Source organism: Micropterus dolomieu, linkage group LG03 (genome assembly GCF_021292245.1).
Source record: "Micropterus dolomieu isolate WLL.071019.BEF.003 ecotype Adirondacks linkage group LG03, ASM2129224v1, whole genome shotgun sequence".
NCBI lineage: Eukaryota > Metazoa > Chordata > Actinopteri > Centrarchiformes > Centrarchidae > Micropterus > Micropterus dolomieu.
In genome coordinates, this window is record NC_060152.1 from 16,293,901 (window position 1) to 16,304,621 (window position 10,721).

A 10,721-nucleotide genomic window follows, 5' to 3' on the forward strand; every position below is an offset into this window, starting at 1 on the left:
TTATAAGGATTAATTTTCATCATGGATGAATCGGCTGATCAATCCATAAATTGTTTGGTAGGTAAAACGTCAGAAACTAGTAAGAAATGCCTGTCACATTTTTCCAGAACCAAACATTATTCAGTTTACTATAATTTAAGACAAAAACCCAGCAAACCCTCACATTCCAGAAGCTGAAACTATGAAATGGTTAAAAAATTACTTATTGACTAATTACTTAAGCTAAAATTTTAATTACTGTTGGTTAGTCTTTTACAATGTGTCACCGTGGTTGTTTTTTTTAAAAATCTCGTTTTCTATGTAAAATCTTAATCTGGGGTTTTGCAGTTTGTTTACCACTAACCCTGACACACAACAACAGTACAAAGTAGTGTGTATTCAGTGTTTTATTAAACCAGTCTGTATATAAAACTTAACACATAACGTACAATTTATACATATAACCGTAAAGATGTGTAACATAACTGCTAAAGCTGAATAAATAATCTTTCATCTTCAAACAACTACTTTCATATTTACATTCTGCTCATTCATTTGGGCTCAAATTCACTTGAACACACAGTTAGACAAAAGTCATTAGTGCTTAACTGGAGAGTATCAGGAGGGCGGGCCGGTTGGGCTTTAAACAAATAGTTACCCACATTGCTAATGACCGGTCAGAAAGGCTTTTAACACACACCCCCTTTAACCCCACACAGCTTGCAAAACACTTACAAACTTTTATTTTCCTCTCAGCTGCAATCACATGTCACAACTGTGTGAGTTGAGTCAACGCAGCTCACTAACCGTCATTATTACTTCTTCTTAACATGATATAACAATAATAAAAAGTGATGGTGTCACAGAAAAAGACAGATACATATCACTACCTGTGGTGGTGGTGCAGTCTGTAAATATTTGTGCTCCAGCATATTAGATTTTAATTAAAAACAATCACTAGCTCAGTGGTTCCTAACCTTTTTGACATGTGACCCTTTCAATGAAGACATTTGTTTATTCAAATTGTTGTGAGATTTTAAAGGCCTGCAGGTGAAAGCCTCCACTAATTATTTAAAGAAGCAAAAAAAATAGAGAAAAATCTGAAAGAAGATATACAATTTTGTGTAACATAGGTATTTTTCCTCTCTCTTCCCTATTAACATCTTGTGACTGCTGAGATGGACTTTGGGACTCACGCAGGACAGGAACCACTAAGCGTCAACTGTCAACTTCAAATTTAGAGTATTTACATCAACATCAGATGATGTCACTGTTTTACTTGAAATCCAGTGTGCTGGAGTAAACATCATCCTCCAAATACTCACACTGCAGTGAAAATGCAGAACATGTGTTGGGACAACAATAAGAATATCTCTATATACAATGACATACATGAACCAATAAAAACAAACAGATGCAACAGTGCTCTGGCGTAACATCAGCCTCACAAGTGCAGAAGCCTGGGAGCCAAATAACAAAACCGGACAGCAGAGAAAGACAGTGTGGTTTTACAACAGAAGAAAAGCAGGTCGAGTGCAGTGGTGCATCGACAAAGACCTCTTCACTTGTAAACCAACCTTTCACCCTCCTTGGAATTTCTATCATTTCAATCCCGCTGAGTCTTTCAATAGACGAGGAAGTTGAGTGTTTTGGCACAAAAAAACAAACAAAAAAACAGTTTGTAACTTTGTCTTTTCAGCCACACAGAGAAGTGGGTATGAAACGGATGTTGGCAGCATAAATAACATGTTATAACATAAGAGAATTAAAATCCAGTTTATAGACGGAAATCTTCTCGCTTCATAAGGAACTGGATCTTCTCTGTACTGCATACAAATGTACAGATTCTTTACATAAATAGAGTTAAAACAATTCATTCAGACCGCTGGAAAGATCTAACTTTGATACAGCCCGTTTGTCCACAGAGTGTGCTTATGTGTAGCATACAGTACTCAGTTACTGACTATGTGAGTGTGTGGCTCAGGACTGCCCTTCCTGTCTCTGTGCACCAATCACATGAGGGTTAAACTGAGAGATGATAATGGTGATGTCATCGCGGTACATGCGAGCCAACTCCTCAGGCAGCGACAGCATTTTCGACAGCCTCTCGTGGTCAACTGTGCCAAACTCGTTGTTTCCCACCGCGTGGCGCATCAGGTGGGTTGCTGAGTTCTGATCCTCGAAAGTTGAAGACATGCGCGCCTTTCTCTCTTCCAGCAACCCCTGCATCTGTCCCAGGGTGACCCTGTAGCCTCCAACTTTGAGGGGCTGCCGCTGGTGCACCCCTGTTAAATACTCCCCCACAATACGAACCACTTCCTGTCTGTGGAGTGTCTCCCAGAGGCCGTCAGAGCCAATCACCTGCAGCGACAAACAGAGGAGAGTTGGAATCTGAAAACACACAACTGTAACATCAGATAAGCAAAGTCACTCACATACTCACTGAAGTTGTCATGACTAAAGTTCGATCAGTAAATGAGGTTCATTACAAAATACCTCATCCATTTTGGAAAATCCTGCCACTGGAAACGGATTGTGAAAAAAAAACAAATCGTTGTCTGCAAAGGTCATCAAGTTCTCATTTCAAACCAACCAGAGAAATCAAAAAGTCAGTGATACATCAAGCAATCACAAGCCTGGAAGTTAAAGAAAGACCCCTGTTTTTTTTGGAGTTTTGTTTTAACAACCAACTTTTTCTTTTTTAATACCAAAGAGATCCACAAGGGATCATCTTCTAAGAAACTTATGAGAGAAATGGTACAAACACCAGCATGAAATGCAATTAACGTTTCCCATTAAAAAAAGTGAGAAGCCAGAGCCTTACTATGTCTTACTATCAGTTTAGCATATTGTAGAACAGTAGAAATCCTCCTAGCCTCTGCCTCTTGAATGAGATCCACACAGCTGTGCAGGTCGTCCAAAGTTGACTTAGAGAAACTTTTTTAATGCGGTATGTACTTTGATATATGTGAAAAATGTTGACTGACTGCCAGACTAGAAATATCCTTTTGGAAAATATGTTATGAATCAGAGGATTTGTAAGTGACAAAAGTGCGCCTCTTCTCTTACCAGGAAGCGATCCTGTGGCCGCAGTTTGTGGTACGTGATCTCAGGCTCAGCGGTCAGGTAAGGGGGTGTGTGGTAGTTTGGAGGGATAAACTTGGTTTGCTCGTTCTCATGGAGCTGATCAGGTCCAGACTCCAACACACGCTTTTGCAGTTCAATACTCCACTTGAACTTCACATCCCCAAATGCTCGGAATGGCATGAGGAGGCCAAGCAACCGGTCCTGAGAAAGAAGATGAAAAAGCAGGGAAGAGGTTTTACTAAAATGCTGTAACAACAATACAACAACAGTGAGCAAATCAGAGGGTATAGTACCTGTCGTATAACTGTCTTCCTCTCTGATGGAGGGTGTTCACCACGTATCCGGGCAACCTCATCCTCATTCTGGGCACTGTGGTCATTAGAGAGTGTGTGAGCACTGAATGAACCATCCTCCTCCTGGACCCCCAACACTGCCCGAGCATCTCCTGCATTGGCTATATACCTTTAGGGACAGGAGGAGAAACAAGTCTGGTTAAGCTTCTCCCCTCTGGTAGGCGCTACAGAACGCTGTACTGTTGTCAAAAACCAACAGTTTCTTCCCACAAGCCATCACTCTGAAGATCGATTTCTGCCTCACAGTGTCAGGAGCAACTTCTGTGCAACAACCCAGTAACTCTGTCTCTAATCAGCCACCTGTTTACCAATTATTATTTATTAATCATTCTCTATTTTAGTGCTGGTCATGCTGTTCAAATTGCCATATAGTATATCCTGTATACCAAACCCACTTACCTCAAGTACATAGCACCTGCACCTAACACTTATTTACACCAGCATCCTTTGCACTATGCTCCATCGCACTGTGTACATGTATGCATGTGTATGTGCACCTGTATATCACATCCACCTCCGACATGTACATAATAATTTTACTCCTGCATCGTTTGCAATCTGCTCACTGCACTATTTGTCAATCTGTCTATATTATTTTTGTTTATTGTGTGTATATTTGTGTTCTCTACACTGAAGTCTGTGTCTGATTTTATCATTGTAATAAAGCACATTGTGAGCAATGTACAATCGTGAGTCATATTCCTTCGTATGTGACACATACATTCCGAATCTTAAAGATCCAGTTATGTAACCCTGAAAGTAATATGTGTATGTGTGTGTATGTTTTTATGCTCCGTACAGGTCTGATCCATCGATGTGAGCCACACAGGCAGTTGCTCCAGAAAAGGCCACTCTCAGGACCCAGTAGTGCAGGAAAGCATTCGGGTCTCCAACCTGCATGGCAAAATAACACTGAGACTTCAGATGGGACATGGCACATGGTTCAAATTACACGGAGGGGCAATGACACCTGAGCTCCTCCTTAAGCCATAAAGATTTAAATTTGGACGCTCACATTTATTGTACTGCTGCCATGAAGCATAAGTGATACTCAATATGTATCCTTATGTGTGAATCTGCCCTCAGGTCCTGCGCACAGACCAAACTGAATGACTTGCAATTTGATTCAAACTTGAATATCGACGACAGAGAGCCAGTAAAAATAAATTTGTGCCTGATTGTAGAGAAACGGTATGCCATGAAATCTTTTGCAACATGTGTGAATCATAGTTTCACAGTGCACAGCTGTGGGCCAACTTTTCTTTTCTTTTTAAAAGAACAAAACAAACAAACCAAGATGGGTAAACACGAAGTTATACAGACTAACAGGTAACTCATTGATAGGGCAGTTTTGGCGATTGTCATCCTGCATCATCAGGACCCAGATGGGGAAATCAAACTCTGGTGACTGACACAAGTTTATGCAGCACTTAATGCTTCTGATTGGTGTATTTATGTTTTTCGGTGTTGTGAAGAACTTTCTTCTTTAAGGGTAATAGTCACACAGTGGAGACCCTGTGGGTCCCATTAGGGTCATTTGCAGAGCTAAGGTAAACCAAAAGGTCACCCTCAAGCCTATGACTCTTTAAAGCAATAAGTTAAACTGTCTGTTTGGCTGACTTGACTGACGCAGCTGCCTTGATAAGGCTGAACTCTGGTCGAGCTCCTAGGCCACAAAGTCAAGATTAGCTTCATTTTGTTTCAGACTGACTGACTTGTCTCCCCTTAGAAAGTGTTGCATGTGATTTGATTGACAGATAACGTGACTTTAAGCATTGTGTCTTGTTTTGAACCAATATCCAATAGAATCTACACATGTACAGATGGGAGAGCAAAAAACTTATTTGGACACTTAGTGAATCTCAGTAGGTCTAGGAAGGATAAGTATCCCTTATCAGGATGTTTCCTTCAGATTTGGTTTTGGCATTGTCCTCACTCTGTACTGTTGTTGTCATTTTCCCCTCAGTCGAGCTTAATAAATAAATAACAATAAATATTACATTGTAAGACATCCTGAGTTTCCAGAAACCTCACAAGAAGTTCCTTCACATGTGTCACAAAGAGTTCATGAAGAAATCACTAATTATAAAGCTTTCTTAGCATTATTAGACTCTCAAACTGAGTTTGTACATCAGGCTAAACGAACTGTACTAACCGGAAAAACGCACTGAACAGGTTAAGCATGAAAGCTCCCTAAGCCTTGTGACCTTAATTTACATGGAAATTAAAATTAACTAGTGTTAAAAGTAGGCCAACAACTCAAGTTTTTTCAGTTATTTAAAATTAACTAAATATCTAGCAAATTGAGTGAAAGATACCCAGACTTTGACTTAGGAGTTGATGACTACTCCACAGCGTAGCTGTGCAAGGCCCCGTTTCACTATGAGTAAAACCCAGAATTAAATTCCAAATCTACAAACATACACCAACCTAAAAAGTCACGTTAAGGGATTTACTCTGCAAAGTTGAAGAGAAACTCAGATGTAGGTGGAACATCTGAATTCCTTATTAACACAAGACGCTTTTAGAAGAACCAGCAGCATTGTTTCACATTAAGACAGCAGACAGCTCCCACCTGAGCCTCCAGGGAAATGTCACTGTCCAGCCTCTTGAAAGCATTTATCAATGCCTCGCGGGTGTCTGGAACCTCGCCTGGGCTGAAAACAGAGACAAAGCAATATGTGAAGACAGAGGTCATCGGCAGAGACAGACAACAGCACTATTGGCAAAACAACAGATGGGCCAGTGTTGGTGTGGGCGTGTTGCTACAAGGTGAAGAGAAATTAAGAAACCAGGAAGTCCAGTTTAAAATGCTAGCAAAAGAAACTGGACAGCTATTTATACCTTTTTGAAACAGGATTGTTCAGCTCAAGAATCTTCTCCTCAGTCTTATTTTTTTGTTTTTTTGGGGGTAAAAAAAAAAGAGGATAAACATATTTTTGATAGGTCAAAGCAGTACAAAAGATGACCTAAGACCAGCGGTGTCCTGGTATCTGCCAGTGTCTAGAGAGTAACGTTAGTATACTTCAACCTGGACCTTATTTTCCCCATGTTTTTGTTTATGTGACTAATGGGGACAACATTTTTTGAAATTGGTCCATTATTGAGTGACTGCGTTGCAGTCGGCAGCAGCGAAACAAGGCTGCAATGTAATCCTTGAGGGCAGATGTGCTCCGTCAAAGTACGTCCACTAAAGTGCTTGTTGTTGCCAGTGACATGCTAAAATTGTATGCCTTGGTTGATTAGTTTGTGTAATGTGTGACTTTTTTTGCTTTGGTTTCTTTTTGTTATTGTGTAACTTTGGTGTTTTAAAAGGGTTAAACACACCAAAACAAAATAACCCAAACAAAACGATGGACTATTTTTGTCAAGGGAGTGGCTTTAACTAGAGCAATATAGCGACTGGTTCAAGAAAAATAATCTTACTGTTTAATAAAAGGTATTTTTCGATAGAGATCCTTTCCATAATGTTGTAAGAACTTACAATAACAAGCTGAGTCTGTCAGCGGCAACAACAAGCACTTTAGTGGACGTACTTTGACAGGGTGCAATTGCCAGCAAGAATAGTGTTACAGCCTTGTTTCGCTGCTGACTGCAGCCACTCACTCAATATTGGATCAATTTCAAAAACTGTTGTACCAATTAGTCACACAGACATAAAAACAAGGTTGGTCCAGGTTGAAACACAAGTTACCCTTTAAATGATGGCACCCACAGATAATATAGTGGTCTCACTGAAGTTAGTAAAGAAGCCTGCATGTTTGCCACAGTGCAGCTGTGTTTCCCAGTCCTTACCTGGTGAGATCTATTAACTCTTGCCAGTAGGTTCGGAGGCTGTTGAAGTAGAGTGTCTGAGCCTCCCTGCTGAAATAGTCGTTGGGGTGCTTGTGCCACTGCAGGATGGGACTGAGGGCTCTGCCGGCCTCCACCGCTGCCTCGAGCTCACACAGTGTGTCGTGGGGCAGCAGAGACACTGCTATGTAGTAAAACAACCTTTCACTCAGTGCCTGGCAGAGAGGAGGAGAGTTGGAAAGCATTCCCAGGAGAAAGTAATATCAACAGGATAGAGATACTGAATCATTAGTAGGTTAATACAGAACATCTATTTATATTAAAAGTGATCATATATTAACTACAAAGATATTTTCTTTACATTTTTCATTAGAGACCTACTTGCTGTTTATACTCTTTATAACATGACAAAACTCGTTATATGGTAGATTATGTTTACAAACTTTATGTATTGATGCTTCAGGCTCTTCTGAACATGTTTGATGTATTGTAATGTATGTAAATGTATTGTTTGCAGACTAATTGCACATAATTAACCCCAAAAAACAGTAACTGACACTGAAAGAAACATCCTTTTTCCTCTATTCATTTGTTAATTTGAGAGAACCTGCATCCAAGTATGTGAGTAAATAAGACTAAAATTCAACATTAAAGAGGTGGTATTATGCTCATTTTCAGGTGGACTTTGGACTTTTTCCACTTTGCAAACCAGTACATGCACAAAAAAGACATAATACCACCTCTTTAAATTATCATGATGAGCAGCATATGATCAGCTTTACCTGTGCACAGGCACAGCCAGCGTGGCCATCAAACACACCCAGCAACATTCCTCGTGTCTGCAGGCATGTGGCTGCACTTCGGCGGTCTTCTATAGGAGCGTTGGCTGGCAGCTGGTTACTCTCAAAACCCATCACTGATGACACATTTTTCCCATCAAACTCTGGCACCTAGAACCACAACATATAAACATGCAAAGATGAAAACTTTAAATGCAGAGATGAAGAAAAGTGTTTTCTGCATGCATGAATGACCCCACAAACCTTGAAGCTGTACTCGTTGGCTTTTAGAATAGAGTTGACCTGCGGGGGAGAGAGGATGTAGCTGCGGAGCACTGAGGTTGTCTGGTAACTTCTTGAGTGCTGGGGGCTCTGAGAGGGCCGTCTTGAGGCAGGTCGGTGAGTGATGGGCCCTAACCGGGACTGGTGTTGCTGGCATGGTAACAGACTGGAGGCCAAGACCTTGGTGCGGGGCAAACCCCTGAGCAGCTGAGATGTCACAGGCATGGCTGAACATGCACTGCAGGCACATACACAAAGAGCCTACAAACCTGTTCAAGAGGCACATGTACAGAGCTCAGAGGGACAGCAGTCAGAAAGCAACCACTTGACTTTTAACAAAACACATTCACATACAGAGAACAGAATGTTCTTTCTAGGCACCAGTAAGCAAACAATGTCCAAACATTAAGAGATTATGTGATAAGAGTTTATACATTTGGACAGGTAGGCAGTGCGTGGTCCAAATCACCCACTACAGGTAAGGATTTGGTGGCGAAGTAACCGAACGTCACAAACTCGCCAGTAATATTTACTTTAAACCATAAGATTAATTAGATGAATATGTATTTACTGCCAAATATACTTTTTAAAATCTCCCCAATGTTCACATATTTTCCCTGTGAGCAATTCAGATCGTTTAAACAGGTTGTTGATTAACTGGCTGTTGTACTGGAGAACTTTGCAGACACCTAAACTTCTGGAAAGTGTAACAAATGTTCAACTTTATTTTCATTGTGGCGCTGTTGAGTTGTATTGCATTATGCTGACAGGTGTTTCCGTTATTTTGTCCAACCTATTTATATCAATGAGGGTAGGCTAACTAGAAAACACCTCTCTGTATAATGCAATACAGTTATATCACAGACTATATCCTTCATAGGGATATTATATATTATGTAGTATTATGCAAGAATACGACATCGGCTAACTTTTGTTACTGAAGTTTCAGGACGTTTCAAGTCTCAAGAAAGTGCGTATTAGGAGAAAGCACCAGCAGAGCATGCACCGGCTTGAGTTGCAACTGTTCTCAAACCACACATCTAGCTGGGCTGCACGCCCTGCTAAAAATAGTTTTGGAAAGAAGCTCAGCCCTGACATTTAGCAGTTGAGAAATGTTCGGCCGTGACCTACTGAACTGGAACCTGCCTGCGTGTCTCCATTTAATCTGTCCTCGTTGCATAATTTAAGTGTATCTCAGAGTAAAGTCTCCTTTTAGTCAGTCTTCTTCTGGGGAAAGATGCAGCAGCACGGACAGTGACAGCTCAGGTGAAAATCTACGCTGCTCAAACGTGTTAAGTGAAAATGTCCTTGTTAAAGTCTGATTCTGCTGTGTTGGAGTAGGATGGGCGGCCAAAAATTCTCCCAAACGCAAACTGTGTATGAGTGAGACAGACCATATAGGGGCCGCCCCAAATCAGCTCTGAGGTCTGCAAGAAAGTTGCCATGTTTGTTGACATCACTAGCCTTACCTAGCTAGCAGTAAAGCAAGTCTACAAAACAGTAAGCTAACCTCGGAACAGTTAGCGGGCCTTGGGTCTCAAAGCCGAGTAAGGCTACCAAATGGTACCACGATATGATATTAACATGTAAAGGTTAACGTTAGCTCTCCAGTGGATAGGCAGAGCTAAACAATTTCATGCTAATGGTTATAGCGGGTGGATGGTGGCGTTTGGGTTACACCCACCAACTATTGTCAAACTGGATAATGTCTGCTCACATGAGACGAGACCAGCTGAAAAAAAAAACACTACGCTTAACCGTCATAGGGTGTGAATAAGCAAAATTCAGACTCACCTTAATTGGTGGATGTGTAGAAGTTACTGAAGTTCATAGCCGAACACCGACCCCTCTAGTCTGTACCATCTCATTTAACGACGCTGCCTCTAGAGCGCCTCACCACAGACTGAACGCTGATTGGTCGTGATCTGACGGCCGCGATGACGTCACGCCAACCCCACACGCGTTGTTGCTTTTCCCACCAGCTCTACGACAACTCTGCCGCTGATTGGCTAGTACCCGTTGCCTGCCCGTTGGTTAGGGTTGTCCATCAAATGAGACTTGTCGAAAAGCGCATCCCACACGCACGAAAAAGGGACTTTTAAAATCAGGTTAATTTTAATGTGACAGCCTCTTGCTGTAATCTGCAGCAAGGAAGGGCATCTTATTTACTATCATTAATATCTTATTATCACATTTTGTTAAATAATTTGTAGTCCTATTATTTCCCATTCAAGAGCAAGATGGTTTTGAAAACAGCTAACAATAGTAATCAAATAAAACTAATTACTTTTCTAGCAGCACAAAAGTCTCGAGATACAAGAAACATTCCTAAATAATGATTAAGCTGTGCAAACAAATCACACAAAGGAATATGAGATATTTCTGTAAACCATAAAGAGTTAAATATTTGCAGAAACAAATAGCTAGTGGCAAGTGGTTTTAACATTTT

At 40.9% G+C, this 10,721-nt stretch overlaps 2 protein-coding genes across 2 annotated transcripts in view; both read right to left on the bottom strand.

Annotated features, from left to right (window-relative positions):
* Nucleotides 1–371: 371 nt before the first annotated feature.
* Nucleotides 372–10,192, bottom strand: LOC123968538 (pyruvate dehydrogenase [acetyl-transferring]-phosphatase 1, mitochondrial-like). The gene is made up of 9 exons (XM_046045372.1): nucleotides 10,067–10,192; nucleotides 8,255–8,541; nucleotides 7,994–8,161; nucleotides 7,215–7,426; nucleotides 5,995–6,076; nucleotides 4,219–4,313; nucleotides 3,360–3,528; nucleotides 3,049–3,267; nucleotides 372–2,340 (listed from the first exon to the last, which is right to left on the bottom strand). Exons 2-9 carry the CDS (start codon nucleotides 8,495–8,497, stop codon nucleotides 1,960–1,962), a joined length of 1,569 nt encoding a protein of 522 aa, XP_045901328.1. The 5' UTR covers nucleotides 8,498–8,541; nucleotides 10,067–10,192; the 3' UTR covers nucleotides 372–1,959.
* Nucleotides 7,174–10,721, bottom strand: part of LOC123968539 (pyruvate dehydrogenase [acetyl-transferring]-phosphatase 1, mitochondrial-like) — a 6,632-nt gene continuing 3,084 nt past the window's right edge. Inside the window, exon 5 of the mRNA XM_046045373.1 lies at nucleotides 7,174–7,214. Within this exon, the coding sequence (XP_045901329.1) occupies nucleotides 7,211–7,214 (4 nt within the window). The 3' untranslated portion in view covers nucleotides 7,174–7,210. The remainder of the gene's footprint in view (nucleotides 7,215–10,721) is intronic.

Bases quoted from the DNA above. Each gene is read 5' to 3' on its own strand.
- LOC123968538 (XM_046045372.1), bottom strand. From the start codon at position 8,497: ATGCCTGTGACATCTCAGCTGCTCAGGGGTTTGCCCCGCACCAAGGTC. The intron at 7,427-7,993 runs GTAAAGCTGATC...CCTCTCTGCCAG, and splicing joins CTGGCTGTGCCTGTGCACAG to GCACTGAGTGAAAGGTTGTT. The intron at 4,314-5,994 runs GTGGGAGCTGTC...TTTGCCATGCAG, and splicing joins ACATTTCCCTGGAGGCTCAG to GTTGGAGACCCGAATGCTTT.